Source organism: Bombina bombina, chromosome 1 (assembly GCF_027579735.1).
Source record: "Bombina bombina isolate aBomBom1 chromosome 1, aBomBom1.pri, whole genome shotgun sequence".
NCBI classification, from domain to species: Eukaryota; Metazoa; Chordata; class Amphibia; order Anura; family Bombinatoridae; genus Bombina; species Bombina bombina.
In genome coordinates, this window is record NC_069499.1 from 1,277,036,037 (window position 1) to 1,277,057,678 (window position 21,642).

The 21,642-nt window shown below is 38.4% G+C and overlaps 1 protein-coding gene across 1 annotated transcript in view; it reads right to left on the minus strand.

Annotated features, from left to right (window-relative positions):
• Positions 1-21,642, minus strand: part of CDH16 (cadherin 16) — a 577,454-nt gene that overhangs the window by 489,804 nt on the left and 66,008 nt on the right. Inside the window, exon 6 of the mRNA XM_053719204.1 lies at positions 18,193-18,389. Within this exon, the coding sequence (XP_053575179.1) occupies positions 18,193-18,389 (197 nt within the window). The remainder of the gene's footprint in view (positions 1-18,192; positions 18,390-21,642) is intronic.

Below are 21,642 nucleotides of genomic sequence, written 5' to 3' on the forward strand. Positions count from 1 at the left end.
GCCCTAGTAAATTTACTATACAAAGTGTAATAGGTAATAAAAAAGAAGGATGTTGCCCATGTCTTAATTGCTCCTGCTGCAATAATATGTCTAAAGGCTCATTTTTTTATCACCCAGTAACAGGGAAAAAATGTAATATTAGAGACTATCATTCATGCTATACTCAATTTGTTGTATATATGACTAAATGCCCTTGTGGGCGTGGCTATGTCGGAGAGACGACAAGAAACATCAAAGACAAAATTATAGAACATAAGAGTAGTATTAGGACAGGTAATAAAAAAGCCCCAGTAGCACATCACTTTATTAAGATGGGTCATCTTATAAATGAGTTAAGATTTCAAATTATTGAAAATGTACCTAGACCCCGCAGAGGGGGTAATAGAGAACAGCTGTTAAAACAGCGCAAGGCTTTCTGGATTTTTAAATTTGGAACTCTTGAACCCAATGGTCTCGATAGAGATTGGGACCTCTCTGTCTTTCTATGAAATATGTATTCCACTTCTTTATATTTAATAGGTTGTGATTGCATATGTAAATACTATATGATTTTGGTAAAATATTTTTATGCTAAATTTTGATATATATAAAATATGGCTTACCAAACAGTTAGGAGAAATGTTACATTGTTTTTATGTTTGTAATATATCCACTTTGATATACTGAAACCTATAGGGTTAAATAGAAAAATTGTGTTTAGCGCCACCTAGTGGTATATGTCTATATATAGAATGAAATAATTTTATTTGTGAGTATAATTAAGGAAAGTTATTCCGAAACGTCGCTGCTACTTGTTTCTGTGTAAAGTTTTCTAATAAACTTTTGTTTGCTGTCACTCACTTTTGGATTCTTTGTATGCTGCTGGAGCCTGGAGTGAGGCCCCTGAGTGAATTTGCATGTTCCTGACCGCTGCTGTGCTGGACTGAATTTTGTTTGTTTGGATTACAAGGAGTAAAGCAATAGCATTTGAGTGTGCACTAAACCACTATGCACAGTGTGAGACAGACTTGGCACAGTTTGTACAGTGTGTGCCCAAATCAGATGGCAGATCACTTTTATTTACAGAAGAGGTAGAACTTACTTAGTAAATGTTTTTAATTTCTTTGTACAATTTCGGATTGTAACTTCAGTGTGGTAGTTGTATTTTTATGGACCCCTGGCCCCACCATAGATTTGTTTTTAGCAATATGCAGCAGTGTATTTATGATTATTTGTCAATGCTGTAGAAATTCTATATTTAAAACCATGCAGAAACATTTCCTCCTCAATACACAAATGGTAGGTGCCCTTTCAGCAGATATGATTTATTTATATATATATATATATATATATATATATATATATATATATATATATATATATATATATATATATAGGCTTACCATAATTTTTAGAGGTGAAACTGGGACCACCTGGTGCGGTGCCAGTGGGGGTGTGGTCAGGAGCGTGGTCAAGGGGGCGTGGCAATTACCGGTCCTTTTAAAGTAGTAGCTTTTATGTGTGTAATGTTTTGTGGATACTCTACCCTTCCTCAGTCAAACAAGTGAATCACATAGTTTAAATAGACCATAACACCACCCCCTAGTGAAAAAGGCACCATTACGTTCTCATGGCAAATAAATCATTAATCTAAATCTCAGATTCTAAATAATGCCAAACATCAAGCATAATTATCACTTTCATAATTATCAATTTCACAATTTAATATCTGCAATGTAATATGTGTTTTATGTGTCTAATTAAGGAACAGAGCCAAATACTGATAAGGCATAAATACAATATTGAATGAAAGTAAAAAAGAACCACGTACCTGCTAAAGCTGTTTAAGAGGCTATAACATAATGCAGGAAGATTATAGCCAAAATGCTATCCTGCATGAAGTAAAGCAAGATCCAGGCCAAAAATCCTTCCTGTCTGTACTTCCTAGTCATACCCATATGATTCCCCTAAAGGTGTATATTACCGGCAATGTCACCAGGGGTCGGGGGGGGGGGGTGTTAAATTCTTAGAAAAATAAACCAAGTAGTACTACAAAAATAAAAAAAAAACCCTATGCTGCTCACTCAGCCTGTATTACTAAATGTAAACTTTGAAGGACATGAACGTTAAGCTAAGCAGGGCTGTATGTAACAAAGTACCAGCATCCAACTATGCTGGAGAGCCACAGTCCAGTCATTTTGAATAATGTGTCTGGGTTTCAGGTGGTCTGAAACCCGGACACATGATTTGAAACCTGGAGGTGGCAACCCTACTGGGACAGAATGAACAACTGGGTGGGACACTGGGACAGCGCCTCCAAACCGGGACAATCCCAGTAAAAGTGGGACTTCTGGTAAGCCTATATATATATATATATATATATATATATATATATATATATATATATATATATATATACAGGGAGTGCAGAATTATTAGGCAAGTTGTATTTTTGAGGATTAATTTTATTATTGAACAACAACCATGTTCTCAATGAACCCAAAAAACTCATTAATATCAAAGCTGAATAGTTTTGGAAGTAGTTATTAGTTTGTTTTTAGTTATAGCTATTTTAGGGGGATATCTGTGTGTGCAGGTGACTATTACTGTGCATAATTATTAGGCAACTTAACAAAAAACAAATATATACCCATTTCAATTATTAATTTTTGCCAGTGAAACCAATATAACATCTCAACATTCACAAATATACATTTCTGACATTCAAAAACAAAACAAAAACAAATCAGTGACCAATATAGCCACCTTTCTTTGCAAGGACACTCAAAAGCCTGCCATCCATGGATTCTGTCAGTGTTTTGATCTGTTCACCATCAACATTGCGTGCAGCAGCAACCACAGCCTCCCAGACACTGTTCAGAGAGGTGTACTGTTTTCCCTCCTTGTAAATCTCACATTTGATGATGGACCACAGGTTCTCAATGGGGTTCAGATCAGGTGAACAAGGAGGCCATGTCATTAGATTTTCTTCTTTTATACCCTTTCTTGCCAGCCACGCTGTGGAGTACTTGGACGCGTGTGATGGAGCATTGTCCTGCATGAAAATCATGTTTTTCTTGAAGGATGCAGACTTCTTCCTGTACCACTGCTTGAAGAAGGTGTCTTCCAGAAACTGGCAGTAGGACTGGGAGTTGAGCTTGACTCCATCCTCAACCCGAAAAGGCCCCACAAGCTCATCTTTGATGATACCAGCCCAAACCAGTACTCCACCTCCACCTTGCTGGCGTCTGAGTCGGACTGGAGCTCTCTGCCCTTTACCAATCCAGCCACGGGCCCATCCATCTGGCCCATCAAGACTCACTCTCATTTCATCAGTCCATAAAACCTTAGAAAAATCAGTCTTGAGATATTTCTTGGCCCAGTCTTCATGTTTCAGCTTGTGTGTCTTGTTCAGTGGTGGTCGTCTTTCAGCCTTTCTTACCTTGGCCATGTCTCTGAGTATTGCACACCTTGTGCTTTTGGGCACTCCAGTGATGTTGCAGCTCTGAAATATGGCCAAACTGGTGGCAAGTGGCATCTTGGCAGCTGCACGCTTGACTTTTCTCAGTTCATGGGCAGTTATTTTGCGCCTTGGTTTTTCCACACGCTTCTTGCGACCCTGTTGACTATTTTGAATGAAACGCTTGATTGTTCGATGATCACACTTCAGAAGCTTTGCAATTTTAAGAGTGCTGCATCCCTCTGCAAGATATCTCACTATTTTTCACTTTTCTGAGCCTGTCAAGTCCTTCTTTTGACCCATTTTGCCAAAGGAAAGGAAGTTGCCTAATAATTATGCACACCTGATATAGGGTGTTGATGTCATTAGACCACACCCCTTCTCATTACAGAGATGCACATCACCTAATATGCTTAAGTGGTAGTAGGCTTTCAAGCCTATACAGCTTGGAGTAAGACAACATGCATAAAGAGGATGATGTGGTCAAAATACTCATTTGCCTAATAATTCTGCACTCCCTGTATACACATATATATATATATATATATATATATATATATATATATATATATACTGTTAATATATTCATAAAATGTTAAACTCTCAGGCTAAGATTGATCAGTGTTTTTAAATGAGACAGGTTAACTTGACACTTGTCAGGGTTTTTTCCCCTGCTTTGTTTGCCATGTGCTGCTGGCAGCCATTTTACTAACCTCTCTTGCTGAGTCTGGTGCAGAGAGTGTGATGCTGCTCATTTCCTGCATGCCCTCATATGTCCAGACTGGTGTACATCATCCATGTGAGACAGGTTGCAGTCTCAGAATTGTGATGTCATCACTTATTATTTAAAGGGCCTCTGTTCAGTATGCTTTGCCCTTGCGTTGTCTCAGACCTGTTTGTGAGTTCCTATGTATTACCTGGCTGTCTAACATCCCTCCTGGTTCCTGATCCCTGGCTTGTTCCTGATTCTGGCTCGTCTGACTACTCGCTTTGGCTCCTGACTCGGCTCGTCTGACTACCAGCTCTGACTTTGACTCCTGGCTTGTTATTTGACTTGTGAACTTTTTATTATTTTTTGTTATTAATAAAGGTGTGATTATATTTGCACTTCTCGTCTAAGTCTGATTCCTGGCACCCTGACAACACTGTTCAGTTTACACTACAGCTGACTTATTTTTGAAATACATACAAACAAGCCTAAATCCTGCATTTAACCAGATCTAATGGTATGAGACTGAGTACCACAGCTTATGGTTCCACCAAGACCATATAGAGTACAGCATTTTAAAAATCCATAAGTACAGCTGGCAGATGGGAACATTTGTACACCAGATTTGAAGGGATGCTCTTGGTTGGGGAAAATGGGTAGAGAAAAAACCCAAGAACATATGTCAACTTTTCAAAAGTACTTTTCTTCATCTACCCATTCTGACAGATCATTAATGTATTTACAAATATGATTCTTTAAAAAATGATCTCTTAATTTCTGTTATTTTTTTTTATCATGCATGTCACATACTGTTGATTTAGGGGATGGCAATGTGCAGAAATGTTACCTCCTGTGAGTGTTTCTGTGAGTGTCTGTGTTTACGTCTTTGTGCTTTTGTTGATGTCTCTATGAATGTGTAGGTGTGTGTGTCTTTGTGCATTTTCTATGGATGTCTCTATGAGGGTGTGTGCATATGTCTGTGCATTTTCTGTGGATATCTTGTGAGGGTGTGTGCGTATGTCTTTGTGCATTTTCTGTGGATGTCTCTGTGAGGGTGTGTGCGTATGTTTAAGATTATATACAGTACATATATATTTATGTGTTAATATGTGTATACACAAAATATATATGTTTATATCCATATACATATATATTTAAGATCTGCTGCCCTTCACTGCGCATTGGAGCCTATGGAAGAGTATATTTGTAAGCACAATGCTTCCGTGCACCTCACTTGTAATACCAGCTGGTATTACACAGTTTTGCGCTTTACTCGTAATCAAGCCCTAAGTGTTTATGTGTTGATATGTTGTTTTTATCCAGCTGATATCAACAGTGATTGCAGATATTTAAAGGGACATAGAAGTCCCAACATACTACTGCAATGCACTATACCTCTGGTTATGTGCAATGTGTGGGAGAAATGCATAGATGCGAAACGAATTACAGTTTGATTTAGGTGGTGAGTCCTTGAGGTGTTTACTGGTTGAGGATTGGAGAAATCACATTTTAGCCAATCAGTGCTGACTCCTAGGTAACTCCATAGGCATGAGCACAATGTTATCTATATGGTGCACATGAACTAATGCCCTCTAGCTGTAAAACCTGTCAAAATCCAATGTGATAAGAGACGGCCTTCAAGGGCTTATAAATTAACATATAGCATACTTAGGTTTAGATTTCAACAAAGAATACCAAGAGGACAAAGCCAATTTGATGATAAAAGTAAATTGGAAATTTGTTTAATATGGCATGCCCTATCTGAATCATGAAAGTTCAATTTTGACTTTACTTTCCCTTTAAGTGGGCTTTAAAGGTGCAATAAACACCTTGGTTCTTTATATGCACAGTAAAACAACTTTGCATTATACTTCCATTATTTATTTTGCCCCTTTTCCTGTAATTAACCTCTGAAAATTGGATTTTATAATTAATGAGAGATGGAAATGCATCAATCAACAACTATTTTTACTCACTGCACACACAACTGCCCACACACGCTCACTCATACATGACCACTTTTATTTCAAAAATGTATTAAGCATTTTGTTTGAAAGCTACGCAGCTGCAGTCTTTGCACTTAGTATATAGGTTTTATTGTACTTTCTAGTTGTTTATTGAGTCTGTTTGTTCTGAAGCTGCACTCATTTAATTTTTTTTATAGTTATACTATTTTTTAAAAGTTTCTGCCGGCAGCAACCATTTCTTTTAAGTTAAAAAAAAAAAAAATGCTGAGAAATAATCCCACAAGGAATAGCCCTACCCACTCAAAGTGCAGCCCCAGACCCTTTCCTTCCCCAGCTACTACAGAAGCCACAAGAACATTAGTGGCAGCCAACATACAGCTACGACAGCACAATGGTGCGACCCACTGCTACCAGAACCAGCAGTACTGTTAGAGAATCAGAGGGGGACAGTGCGTTGGTTCAATGGCTGCGACCAGCAGTGGTGGCGGTGGCACCCCACCACTCAAAAAGTTGGCTGTTTGTTTAGATTTTTTGTGTATAAAGTATTATGGGTGTACTTAATAAAAGAGCAGATAATTATAGTGATTCTAGTGAAAACAAATACAAAGCAAAAAAAAGCCAAACATTGCTTCATGTAAGCAAGGAAACTGGAAAAAAGTTTCACCCTTAAAGGAATATTAACCAGGTATTTTCCTTTAAAGGGATATTAAAGGGACATTAAACCCAATTTCTTTCTTTCATGATTCAGATAGAAAATACAATTTTAAACAACATTCCAATTTACTTCTATTATCTAATTATCTTCATCCTTTAGATATCTTTTGTTGAAGAAATAGCAATGCACATGGGTGAGTCAATCACACAAAGCATCTGTGTGCAGCCACCAATCAGCAGCTACTAAGCATATCTAGATATGCTTTTCAGCAAATAATATCAAGAGAATTAAGCAAATTAGATAATAATAATAGAAGTAAATTAGACATCCAGCGCGGAGCGTCCTCTTCACATGGTCCCTGCCGTACATTGAAGCTTCAAAGGTAGCCATTTCAAAATGGCATACCTTGCATTCCTATAGGCTGATTTGATTCTTCAAATTCAAATCAGTTAATAGGATGAGAGCTTCTAAAATCCTATTGGCTGTTTAAAACAGTCAATAGGATGAGAGCTACTGAAATCCTATTGGCTGTTCAAATCAGTATGAAGCGGACACTCCGCTCTGGATGTCTTTGCTGCTCTGCGCCACCGGGATGAATATAGAAGACGCCCCTGCGATGGATGAAGATTCTGCCACCTGGATAAAGACTTCTCGCCGCCTGTTTGTCCGGACTTCAGCAACCGTGAGTAGAGATTCTGGGGTTAGTGTTAGGTATTGGGGGGCCATGGGTAGTTTAGGTTTTTGTTTTAAAGCTTTTTTTTATTATTTTGGGGGGTTTATTGGGTGGTGGATTTTACAGCTGGGGGGACTTTGCATTTTTCTTACAGGTAAAAGAGCTATTTAACTTAGGGCAATGCCCTACAAAAGGCCCTTTCAAAGCTAGGGGGTGTTTTTATTTTGGGGGGGCTTTTTATTTTTATAGGGCTATTAGATTAGGTGTAATTGTTTTTATTTTTGACAATTTTGTTTATTATTTTTTGTAAGCTTAGTGTTTTTTATTTTTTATAATTTAGTTTATTATTTTTATTTTTTTAAATTTTTATCATAGTGTTAGGTTTTTTTCAATTTGTAATTTAGATTTTTAATTGGTAGTATTTTTTATTTTATTAGAATAGTTAGGTTAATATATAGTTTAATGTTAGGTTTATTTTTATTTCACAGGTAAGTTTTTATTTACTTAAATATAGTTATATTGTAATTTTAATTTAAAGTTAGGGGGGTGTTAGGTTTAGGGGTTAATAGTTGAATTTAGTGTTTTGCAATGTGGGGGGCTGGCGGTTTATGGGTTAATAGGTTTATTTAGTGGCGGAGATGTGGGAGGCCGGAGGTTTAGGGGTAATATGTTTATTTAGTTGCGAAGATGTGGGAGGCCGGAGGTTTAGGGGTTAATAATTTTATTATAGTGTCGGTGATGTCGAGGAGCGGCAGAATAGGGGTTAATAACTTTATTATAGTGTTGGCGATGTCGGGGAGCGGCATAATAGGGGTTAATAACTTTATTATTGTGGCGGTGATGTCGGAGAGCAACGGAATAGGGGGTTAATAACTTTTATTGGTGTCAGCGATGTCCGGGGTGGCGGTTTAGCGGTTAATAGGTTTATTTAGTGACAGAGATGTGGGAGGCCGGAGGTTTAAGGGTTAATAGGTTTATTTAGTTGCGAAGATGTGGGAGGACGGAGGTTTAGGGGTTAATAATTTTATTGTAGTGGCGGTGAGGTTGGGGAGCAGTGGAATAGGGGTTAATAACTTTATTATAGTGTCGGCGATGTTGGGGAGCGGTGGAATAGGGGTTAATAACTTTATTATAGTGGCGATGATGTCGGGGAGCAGCGGGATAGGGGTTAATAACTTTTATTGGTGTCAGCAATGTCAGGGAGTGGAGGATTAGGGGTTAAAAGCTTTTATTAGTGTCGGCAATGTCGGGAGCGGCGGATTAGGGGTGTTTAGACTTGGGGTTTATGTTAGGGTGTTAGGTTTAAACGTAACTTTTTTTCCCCATAGACATCAATGGGGTTGCGTTAAGGAGAATTTTCATTACGCACTTCAGGTGCTAGGTTTTTTCTAACACTCAAAAGCCATAATATCGCACACACATGGAGACTTTTCAGTAACATTGTAATGGCAGTGCTATGAAGGGTGAAATAACGCAACTTTTTTGGCGTCGCCAAATTCCGTAGTGCTGATAATTTATAGTTTAATGTTAGGTTTATTTTTTATTTCACAGGTAAGTTTTTATTTATTTAAATATAGTTATATTGTCATTTTAATTTAAAGTTAGGGTGGTGTTAAGTTTAAGGGTTAATAGTTTAATTTAGTGTTTGGCGATGTGGGGGGGGGCGGCGGTTTAGGGATTAATAGGTTTATTTGGTGGCGGAAATGTGGGAGACCGGAGGTTTAGGGGGTTAATAACTTTATTATAGTGTCGGGGAGCGGCGGAATAGGGGTTAATAGCTTTATTATAGTGTTGGTGATGTCGGAAGTGGCAGATTAGGGGTTAATACATTTATTTAATAGTCGCGATGTGGGTGGGCGGCAGATTGGGGTTTAATAGGTTTAATATAGTGTTTGCGATGCGGGAGGGTGGCAGTTTAGAGGTTAATAGGTAGTTTATGGGTGTTAGTGTACTTTGTAACAGTTTAGTTATGAGTTTTGTGAAACATTTTTGTGGCGTAAAACTCATAACTACTGCTTTTAGATGGTGATATAGATTGTGTCGGTATAGGCTGTAACGCAAGCTTTTTAGCCTCACCTCACAACCGGTAATACCGGCGCTATGATAATCCCACGCAAAAACGTTATTTTTTTTTATGCGGAATGGACGTTGTGTTACAGGCTAAAATGCTTACGGTACAGCTATACCGACACAACTCGCAATAGCTGCGTTACTGCCATTACGCTGAAATTGCCATTTTTTCAGCGTTAAAAGCCGTAACGCAAAACTCGTAATCTACCTTAATGGCTTTTCATTTATGACCTGATCACTGTGAATGGCTGTCATTGTAATCACATGACCATGGAAAACTTTACTGGGCATCACTGGACTGCCTCACTCATGAGACATCTAGTGATAATCCACTGAGCCTTATACCAGCATGCCAGTCTAGGCTCCATCAGAGTATACAATCAATGTAATTGTCACAGTGATTGTATACACAGTAACAGACTGTTACTGCACTGTTGCTGGATCTCAGTGTATATCTCATGGAGGCCCCCTGACAGGCATGAAATCACTGGCACACTCTGTTCCTATGTTTGCTGGCCTGGGGTAGCCTCTATATTGCTATTTCGCTCTGCCTCACTGATGAGGCATGTAGAAATAGCAAATATCTCACTACTATTTGCGAAACCATTACTATCACAGTCCAGGATGCTGCGTAAGGGTGGTCATCTTTAAGGGCTTAGTGAGGGCCGCCAATAATGATCTTGGCTAACCTTGTCAGCTGCAGACTCAATCTGAATAAACTCCTCAAAATAAAGTAACTTGTGTATGGAATTTGGCTACTGAAAAACAATTGCAGCAAACACAATGTTAATTTATTTTAAAATGTTTAGACAAGGCTGACGTTGTTCTATAGAAAGACAACAGAAATATCCTGTTTATACACGTGTTCCTTTTAAGGTTTTGTGGGAGGGGAGGATAAGGCTCCATTAACAGTTAATTTTTTTTTTTTTTTATTATTTTCACCATTAAGTCAGTTAAAGACTCTTTGATGTATTTACAGTGATTAAAAGGAGACAAACAGGGCAAGATTATGAGTCTTGCACTGTTGTAGCTCTTTTCAAGCATCAGAAGTAGCCCACTTATTATGAGTTGAAAGTGAACCTGTGCGTTTGAGCACAATTGAATTTAAAGCATGTCGGGATAGCGTGACTTTAGCGCTCTGGTGAACTGTTACGCGAGTCAAAAAGTTGCACATCACGGGGCCTATTTATTAAAGGTCTTGCAGACCTGATCCGACAGTGCGGATCAGGTCCACAAGACCTCGCTGAATGCGGAGAGCAATACGCTCTCCGCATTTAACACCGCATTTAACACTGCACCAGCAGCTCACAAGAGCTGCTGGTGCAACGCCGCCCCCTGCTGACTGATTTCTGGCGATTCCTGTCCACCTCATCAGAGCAGGCGGACAGGGTTATGGAGCAGTGGTCTAAAGACTGCTGCTTCATAACTGCTGTTTCTAGCGAGTCTAAAGACTCGCCAGAAACGGGCCCACGAGCTCCATTCAGAGCTTGATAAATGGGCCCCACATATTAAAATTACATTTACATTCATAATAACACTGTCTAATAAAAATTATTAATTAAAAATATTGCATTAAAAAGTTATAAGGGCTCAAAGATATGAGGTCTAAGGTGTTAGAAAAAAAGGCATGCAAAGAGCTTTAACATAGAGATACATACATAAACATGTCTAAATATGTGCATGTATGTATATATCACCTGAGCGCCTTCTCTACTTTTGCATTCTGTATGTATATATATATATTGAAGAAATGAAGATTCCAGACGTCCAAAAGTAAGTATAAAAAATCCAAGCTTTATTCAAACATAGCTATATGTGTGTTCATATGTATTTATGTATGTGTATATATGTACAGTATTTACAGGCACACATGCACATATAAACACATAGGTTCCCTAATTAAGTCCCACAGTTTCCAATATCATTTGTATGCCAACGACACCAAAATCTACTTCTCTGCACCAGATCTAGCTCCTTCCTTGCTAACCCGTGTCACTAACTGTCATTCTCACATCTCTTCCTGGATGTCCTCTCACTACCTCAAGCTAAATCTCTCCAAAACTGAGCTCCTTATTTTCTGCCCTTCTTCCAAAATCTCCACCCCCAATCTCTCTATAACAGTCAAGAACTCCATCATTACCCCTACCCCGCATGCCCGATGTCTTGGGGTCACATTTCAATCAGATCTTTCTTTCACTCCTCACATTCAGTCCTTGGTTAAAGCCTGCCGCTTCCACCTTAAAAACATCTCTAAAATTAGACATTGTCTTACACAAGACACAATTTAAGATTTTAATCCACTCTCTCATCCTTTCCCGCCTCAATTACTGCAACTCTGTCCTCTCTGGTCTCCCCAGCTGCCACCTAGCTCCTATACAATCCATAATGAATGCCTCTGCCAGGCTCATCTTCCTTACACGTCGCTCTTCATCTGCTGCACCTCTCTGCCAATCCCTTCACTGGCTTCCTCTTGTCTCTAGGATTAAACACAACATTCTCACTCTGACATACAAAGCCCTCAACTGCACTACTCCCCCCTATATCTCAGACCTTGTTCTTAGATACGCTCCCTCCCGCCCCCTTCACTCTGCTAATGACCTCCTACTCTCCTCCTCTCTTGTTACCTCCTCACTCTCTCATTTACAGGACTTCTCCAGACTGGCTCCCATCTTGTGGAACTCTCTGCCTCGCTCCACAAGACTCTCCTCCAGTTTTGAAAGCTTCAAGCGCTCCCTATAGACTCTACTGTTTAGGGATGCATACAACCTACACTAACCTTTCTTTATACCAGTTCCTCTCCTCCATTGCTATCCCCTGAAGCCCCTTAGTATGTAAGCCTAAGAGTCCAGAGTGTTTGTAGATCACCTTCTTAAGAGCTGACTACAACAGTGCGACTCTTGGCAAGGCCCCCTACCCGTTTAATCCCCATAACTGCTTTGTTGTAATCTACCTTTGTTTATAGCGCTGCAGAATCTGTTAGCACTCTACAAATAACCGATAATAATAACAATAAATACATAACTATACACATAAAGACACGTGTATACTGTAAGTGCATTGGAGTTCTTTGGAGTCAAGTAGCTGTAAACATGAAAAACCCTATTCATGCAATATTCATGTTTAATAAAGTGTTTAACTGTAAATTTACTGTAAGTATTTAATATTTCAATGTTCTTCACATAGGGAAATATGTTCTAAGTGTTTTTAAGTAGATATTCCCATATGTATCTGTATATATCTATACATATATATATATACATACACATACGTATACATAGTACACCCCTTTTTGAAAATATTTTATTATATCTTTTCATGTGACAACACTGAAGAAATTACACTTTGCTACAATGTAAAGTATTAAGTGTACAGCCTGTATAACAGTGTAAATTGCTGTCCCCTCAAAATAACTCAACACACAGTCATTAATGTCTAAACCATTGGCAACAAAAGTGACTACACCCTTAAGTGGAAATGTCCAAATTGGGCTGAAAATGACAATATTTTGTGTGGCCACCATTATTTTTCAGCACTGCCTTAACCCTCTTGGGCATGGAGTCGCCAGAGCTTCACAGGTTGCCACTGGAGTCCTCTTCCACGCCTCCATGACAATATCACGGAGCTATTCAATGTTAGAGATCTTGCGATTCGCCACCTTCCATTTGAGGATGCCCCACAGATGTTCAATAGGGTTTAGGTCAGGAGACAGTCCATCACCTTTACCCTCAACTTCTTTAGCAAGTCAGTGGTCGTCCTGGAGGTGTGTTTGGGGTTGTTATCATGTTGGAATACTGCCCTGCAGCTCAGTCTCTGATGGGAGGGGATCATGCTCTGCTTCAGTATGTTACAGTAGAATGATGGCATTCATGGTTCCCTCACTGAACTGTAGCTCCCCAGTGCCGGCAGCACTCATGTAGCCCCAGACCATGACAATCCCACCACCATGCTTGACTGTAGGCAAGACACACTTGTCTTTGTACTCCTCACCTGGTTGCCACCACACACGTTTGAAACCATCTAAATCAAATAAGTTTATCTTTATATCATCGGACCACAGGACATAGTTCCAGTAATCCATATCCTTAGTCTGCTTGTCTTCAGCAAACTGTTTGCAGGCTTTCTTGTTTATCATCTTTAGAAGAGGCTTCCTTCTGGGATGACAACCATGCAGACCAATTTTATGCAGTGTGCGGTGTATGGTCTGAGCACTGATAGGCTGCCCCCCCACCCCTTCAACCTCTGCAGCAATGCTGGCAGCACTCATACGTCTATTTCCCAAAGAGAACCTCTGGATATGATGCTGAGCATGTGCACTAAACTTCTTTGGTCGACTATGGAGAGGCCTGTTCTGAGTGGAACCTGCCCTGTGAAACCGCTTTATGGTCTTGTCCACCGTGCTGCAGCTCAGTTTCAGGATCCTCACAATCTTCGTGAAGCCTAGGCCATCTTTATGTAGAGCAACAATTCTTTTTTTCAGATCCTCAGAGAGTTCTTTGCCATGAGGTGCCATGTTGAACTTCCATTGACCAGTATGAGAGAGTGTGAGAGAGCGATAACACCAAATGAAACACACCTGCTCCCCATTCACACCTGAAACCTTGTAACATTGTAACAAGTCACATGACACCGAGGGAAAATGTCTAATTGGGCCCTAATTGGACATTTTCACTTAGGGGTGTACTCACTTTTGTTGCCAATGGTTTAGACATTAATGGCTGTGTGTTGAGTTATTTTGAGGGGACAACAAATTTATACTGTTATACAGGCTGTACACTCACTACTTTACATTGTAGCAAAGTGTCATTTCTTCATTGTTGTCACATGAAATGATATAATAAAATATTTACAAAAATGTGAGGGGTGTACTCACTTTTGTTAGATACTGGATATATACAGGGAGTGCAGAATTATTAGGCAAGTTGTATTTTTGAGGATTAATTTTATTATTGAACAACAACCATGTTCTCAATGAACCCAAAAAACTCATTAATATCAAAGCTGAATATTTTTGGAAGTAGTTTTTAGTTTGTTTTTAGTTTTAGCTATTTTAGGGGGATATCTGTGTGTGCAGGTGACTATTACTGTGCATAATTATTAGGCAACTTAACAAAAAACAAATATATACCCATTTCAATTATTTATTTTTACCAGTGAAACCAATATAACATCTCAACATTCACAAATATACATTTCTGACATTCAAAAACAAAACAAAAACAAATCAGTGACCAATATAGCCACCTTTCTTTGCAAGGACACTCAAAAGCCTGCCATCCATGGATTCTGTCAGTGTTTTGATCTGTTCACCATCAACATTGCGTGCAGCAGCAACCACAGCCTCCCAGACACTGTTCAGAGAGGTGTACTGTTTTCCCTCCTTGTAAATCTCACATTTGATGATGGACCACAGGTTCTCAATGGGGTTCAGATCAGGTGAACAAGGAGGCCATGTCATTAGATTTTCTTCTTTTATACCCTTTCTTGCCAGCCACGCTGTGGAGTACTTGGACGCGTGTGATGGAGCATTGTCCTGCATGAAAATCATGTTTTTCTTGAAGGATGCAGACTTCTTCCTGTACCACTGCTTGAAGAAGGTGTCTTCCAGAAACTGGCAGTAGGACTGGGAGTTGAGCTTGACTCCATCCTCAACCCGAAAAGGCCCCACAAGCTCATCTTTGATGATACCAGCCCAAACCAGTACTCCACCTCCACCTTGCTGGCGTCTGAGTCGGACTGGAGCTCTCTGCCCTTTACCAATCCAGCCACGGGCCCATCCATCTGGCCCATCAAGACTCACTCTCATTTCATCAGTCCATAAAACCTTAGAAAAATCAGTCTTGAGATATTTCTTGGCCCAGTCTTGACGTTTCAGCTTGTGTGTCTTGTTCAGTGGTGGTCGTCTTTCAGCCTTTCTTACCTTGGCCATGTCTCTGAGTATTGCACACCTTGTGCTTTTGGGCACTCCAGTGATGTTGCAGCTCTGAAATATGGCCAAACTGGTGGCAAGTGGCATCTTGGCAGCTGCACGCTTGACTTTTCTCAGTTCATGGGCAGTTATTTTGCGCCTTGGTTTTTACACACGCTTCTTGCGACCCTGTTGACTATTTTGAATGAAACGCTTGATTGTTCGATGATCACGCTTCAGAAGCTTTGCAATTTTAAGAGTGCTGCATCCCTCTGCAAGATATCTCACTATTTTTGACTTTTCTGAGCCTGTCAAGTCCTTCTTTTGACCCATTTTGCCAAAGGAAAGGAAGTTGCCTAATAATTATGCACACCTGATATAGGGTGTTGATGTCATTAGACCACACCCCTTCTCATTACAGAGATGCACATCACCTAATATGCTTAATTGGTAGTAGGCTTTCGAGCCTATACAGCTTGGAGTAAGACAACATGCATAAAGAGGGTGATGTGGTCAAAATACTCATTTGCCTAATAATTCTAAACTCCCTGTAATATGGAAGTGGATAGGCTGGTAACATGGAGTGAAGCAAACAATTTGAAATTAAACAATTAAAAGACCAAAGAAATGGTAATCAATTTTAGGGAAAAAAGTCTCCATCCCCTTCTTACAATGATCCAACACAATTTGAAATAAGATAATACTATCTTCACGGTAACTAAGAAGTCTCAACATTTGCATTTTTTAAGGCAACTTAGAAAATTCAGCCGGTCTATTCAGCTATTATTGAATCAGTTTTGTCATCTTCCATTTTAACTTGGCACAGCTCTGCTGCTGTATTACTAAAGGAGAAATTACATTGTATTGTGATTTATTAGATATGAATTTTGCTCTTTAAGGGACATTTATTTCTTAAGGATGAACAAGAGAGTTGGAAATTTTTTATCACCCTGGCTAATGTTTTTTTTTTTTCAATTTATTGCAAGCCAAGGATTAGAATTTTAAGAACTTTTTTATTTATTGTTTTTTCCCAAAAATAGTAAACAGGAATGATTCTCTTATTTCACTGCTGGAGTGTGTGTTTTTTTGTTGTTGTTTTGCTTGAATTGTATTTTTCTCTTTAAGCATCCAAGCACATGTTTTACGTGGTTTACCAGCGTGGACTTTTTTTTCATGTTTATAGTATAGTTTATTTATAATTTGACATTTGTATATTTGTATATTTTTATACTTGGCAAATAAATAATTATATTCTAAACGGACAAAGTGATATCTGTTGTGAATATTATATTTGTATAAAATAAAAAGGGCCATACATAGATCTAATCTTTTGCTTAATCAACTTAGAAAAACTCCAGTTACTGGTTGTAATTACAGTTGAAATATATAGAACTTTAAGCCTTTCCCAGTTCAGCAGCATTTTTTTATATACCATATTCCTTAAATTTTAAAACATTTGTTTGTCTATAATGAACCTTTATCTTACATGAAATATGTATAAATATAAGGTAAATGTTTTTTGTAATGCATTTTTTCATGTAACATAATAACATAGTAGATGAGGTTGAAAAAAGACAGAAGTCCATCAAGTTCAACTAATACAAATCTTAAAATACTTACAATAAAAGCTCCATTTCAACTTATATTAATCCCATTAAAAAAGGTGATCCATTTAACACAAACAATGATATCCCTGAATTCTGTTTCTAACCAGAAATGTATCTAAGCTATTTTTAAATGTTTCTAATGTATTGGCATTTACTACCCCCTTAGGTAATGAGCTCCACAATGTTATTGCTTGTAAAAACATTTACATTACTGGAGATATAGGGGGATATTTATCAAAGATCTGGCGGACCTGATCTGACAGTGCGGATCAGGTCCACCAGACCTCGCTGAATGTGGAGAGCAATACGCTCTCTGTATTCAGCATTGAACCAGCAGCTCTTTTGAGCTGCTGGTGCAACGCCGCCCCCTGCAGATTCGTGGCCAATAGGCCGCCAGCAGGGGAGTGTCAATCAACCCGTCGTAATCGGGTTGAATTGCAACAATGTCTGTCCGCCTCTCATAACTGCTGTTTCTGGTGAGCCTGCAGGCTCACCAGAAACATGGGCCCTCAAGCTCCATCCGGAGCTTGATAAATGGGCCCCTAAATCTCCTTTCCTTCAGCCTTAAACTGTGACCTCTTGTCACAAACATTTTTTTTGAATAGTATCCGACATCTCTGTATATGGGCCTTGAATATATTTATATAAAGTAATCATGTCAACTGTCAAGCTCCTATTTTCTAGAGAAAACAGACCCAGTTTGGCTAACCTCTCCTCATAGATTACATTTTCCAGTCCCTTATTATTTTTGTGGTCCTTCTCTGAAATTTTTCTAAGTCTGCAATGTCTTTTTTTTGAGATTGGTCACCAGAACTGCAATCCATACTCAAGGTGAGGTCTTACCAGGGATTTATATAGTGACAAAAGTATGCTTTCCTAACTTGCATCAATGCCTCTTTTAATACATGCTAGTATCTTATTAGCCTTAGAAGCCACTGCTCTGCATTGTGCACCCATCTTTAGCTTGTTATCTATTACTACACCCAAATCCCTTTCCTCCTGTTTGGCTAACTCTAGTCCCATTTACATAATAGTTTGCCTGCTTATTTTTACTTCCAAAATGTATTGAGTTTATTCCAGGTTTCCAAAAGCGCATAAAGTGCATAAAAATTCCAGGGTTATTGTGTACTGGACTAGAGCACAACATTCATTACTTTTAATACTTACTGAAGAAATAATCCTAGGATAATCTCCTTTAAGATTCTCTTGAAGGAACACAGGGCTTGGAGTGACCCACGTGTTTTCTGCAGAATCAATTTTAAGGTTTGCAGCTGCAGTGTATCCCAGAGGTATGTCGCCCATGTCTTTGACCTGAACTCCCAGTTTAAACTGGTTTATTTCCAGCTGGGGCAGCAAGGAAACTCCTGTCAAATAAATAACAATAAGATTATAGTACAGAAATATGGCACATTTCATTTTCATACTTATTATATAGTGTTTATTTTTTGTATACAATGGTGTCAGAGAAATAGAAACCCTGGATGAAAGAAATTGAAGAAAGGGTTTTATCATCCCCATGGAAAACTACTGAAGAGGTTATCTTGGGGTCAGTATTTTGGGCGTCATGCATTGCTTGGGGAATAGAGGAGGAAATTGGAAGTGAGCTTCAGTGATATTAATCCCAGGACCAGAACAGCTTGTTTTTCATGTTGCAGCTTGTGGGGGTGCTTGCCTATTTGGGGTCTTTGTTCAGACTGGGGATTTGGGACTTTCTGTTTGATTGGCAGAGGAGGATTTGGTACCAGCAGGGGTGCCCCTTCTTGGTTGAAAGGAAAGGTACATTTTGCGACTGGGCAAGCACCTTGGGGGTTTTATGTTAATGTTTAACTTTTTATTTGGTAATGTTATGGTGATATGATTTATTGTGTGTTCAAAAAATCAAGCTGCGGTCTTTATAACCCAGTTTATTTGTCTGAGTGTATTTATTTTAATGAAACGTAGTTCCTAATATGGGGTCAAGAGGTATAGCAAAAATCTAGCAACTTTAACATATTAATCACCCACTTCATACCCTATTTAACTTAAATTTCGGTTTTACTGGATTTTTTTTATTTAAAGGGACATAAAAGTGAATTTGAAATTAAGATTGTATTATAAATTCACTTTACAGTATTTTTACAATGTATCTGTTTGCAAAGTGCCAACCATGGGCTAGATTAAAAGAGGTATGCTAGATTACAAGTGGCTCGCGGTAGCAATTAGCGCTCCAAAAATTAACCAGAGGTCAGACCTCTGGTTAATTTTCAAAATGTGCCACAATTGCCCCCTAAATTAAGTATAGTGTGTTTTTTTAAATAAAAAAATATTAGCATTTTTATTTTTGAAGAAAAAACTGTACAAAGCAGTTTTTAGGGCTTAAACTGAGTGTGTGTGGGGTGTTATGCTGCCTTATTTGAACTGTGCCCAATTAAAGCCTTGATAACACTTTGGGCCATAGTAAAAACATGTTTGTGATTGTCTGCAATGCACCTCCTGTGATTTGACACCTTTTCATGTATATGCAACTAATTAAATATAATTGTGCAACCACGTATCTCTCGCCTTTTCCCATGATTAATTGAAGCGCCATAAGTAAACTTTCTCAAGATTTTGAGCCATATGGATTTTCTGAGATCTTCTAAAATATTGAATATACTCAACTTTCAAAAGTTTCGAAGTTCACAAACATGCATTTTCTGTTATTTTCAATATGTTATAAAACAGCTTTAACATAAATCATTTGATAAAAAAAGTATTGAAAAAACCCCATTGCTCTATGGGTGATACAAATCTGATTTTAATATCCCTTTAACTTGGCTTCCAGCAGCACACTTACACTTAAGATGAAATGCAAATACTTTCCATAATCCATAATGCTGCCTGTATTATGATTCATGTCTTCTTTGGCTGAAATATATGACTAAAATCTTATTGGGGGGAGGTGCATATAATCTATTTTGTTGAACATTAGCTAAAGTTCTTTTCCACTGTGTCCTTGGCATTTAAAATGTATAAGCTTTGCAGAAAAAATGTATTGTATAGTCAAAATAAATTTATAACGTCAGACACCCAGTCAAAACCAATTAATGAAACCAAGTATTGTTAGCTGTTGAAAATGCTATGAGTTGTGGTTTTCAAGGGTAGCAGTTACAAAGCATATAAAAATGAGAACATAATGCAAAAAAATGCTTCATTTATCATTCATCTTTGCTGTGCCTTATTGTCTTTTTATATTTATTTCTAAATGAGTTTGTTCTCTATTATCACCAGTAGTCTTATTAATTATATCTTTCTATTTTTCATGCTATGATTTTGTTTGTTGAACAGAGAATATGATTTACCCCATGCCAAGGACACAGAGTACTGTGATGTGGCAGGATCTCTGTTCATGGATGTAGGGCAAATCATAGGTAATTGAATCTCTTGGGGGGCACAGTATAAATGATGGGAACTTAATAGGTGCTGGAGTCACTCGGATTGTCCTTTTTGAGTGTTGAGCTCCTTGAGGAGCAATGTGTATCTTGGGGTTCTTAGCAGGTGCAACTGAATGCTGGGAGGATCATTATGGGAGCTAAGTATCCATTAGAATGGGGGACATTATAGGTAGTGGATCTGATTCTAGCTGGTAGAGGTCACATTTTATGCAAAGTAGGTTCATGGGTGGGAGCAGCAAATGAAAGTTCAGTAACTAGAATGTGTGGTGTGTTTGTGTGTGTGGTGGATGTAGTAGTTAAAGACTTAATGAGGTCAGATTCAGTTGGTGGTGACATGACTATTATTTCATTGTTCTGGGGGTTTGGACTGGCTTATGAGCTTATTATATTGTAAGAGTTTTGTGGTGAGAGGGTTGTGGTTAGGCTTTGTAACATCCTGGTGTGATCAGAGGATCCCCTTATAATTATAGGGATAAAAGTGGTACATATACAGGTATAGGTACTAGTGCTTATTTATTGCAATAGTAAAAAAATGTGCGGCTCATGTCAGACAGTACTTAGTACGTAATACACTCTGTTAAGGCCATTGCAATATTTTAGTTTTATGTGAATTTCATCTCTTGGTTGCCAGAGTATCCTTTATACTTTACAAATAAATGCATTATAGGCCTATCTATTAGATAAAAGATTGACATTAATTGGCCGGGTGACTGTCTACCAGCGGCATTGGAGATTTTCCCCCTCATATGTGACAATATCAGGCTTTAATGGAGATCCTCCACAAGCCATCAGCCAGTGATTTATAATGCCATCGACAACAGAGACCAAGTGAGGGAGATTTGAGGAGTCACCAGATTGTTTATTATGACTGCAGATATAACCAGCCAATGATATGGATAGGGATTAAGACTTGCAGCAAGTATTTGTTTTAAATCTATGTGGTGACTCATATATTTATGACTGGCTAAAATGCAAGTCTGTCCAAAGAACTGAAATAAGGGGGCAGTCTGCAGAGGCTTAGATACAAGGTAATCACAGAGCTAAAAAGTGTATTGATATAAAAGTGTTGGTTATGCAAAATTGGGGAATGGGTAATAAAGGGATTATCTATCTTTTGAAACAATGTAAACTCAAGAGTAGATTATCTCTTTAATAAATTATGTCAAATCATATATCAGTGCATTACCATTTAATTTTATAGTTA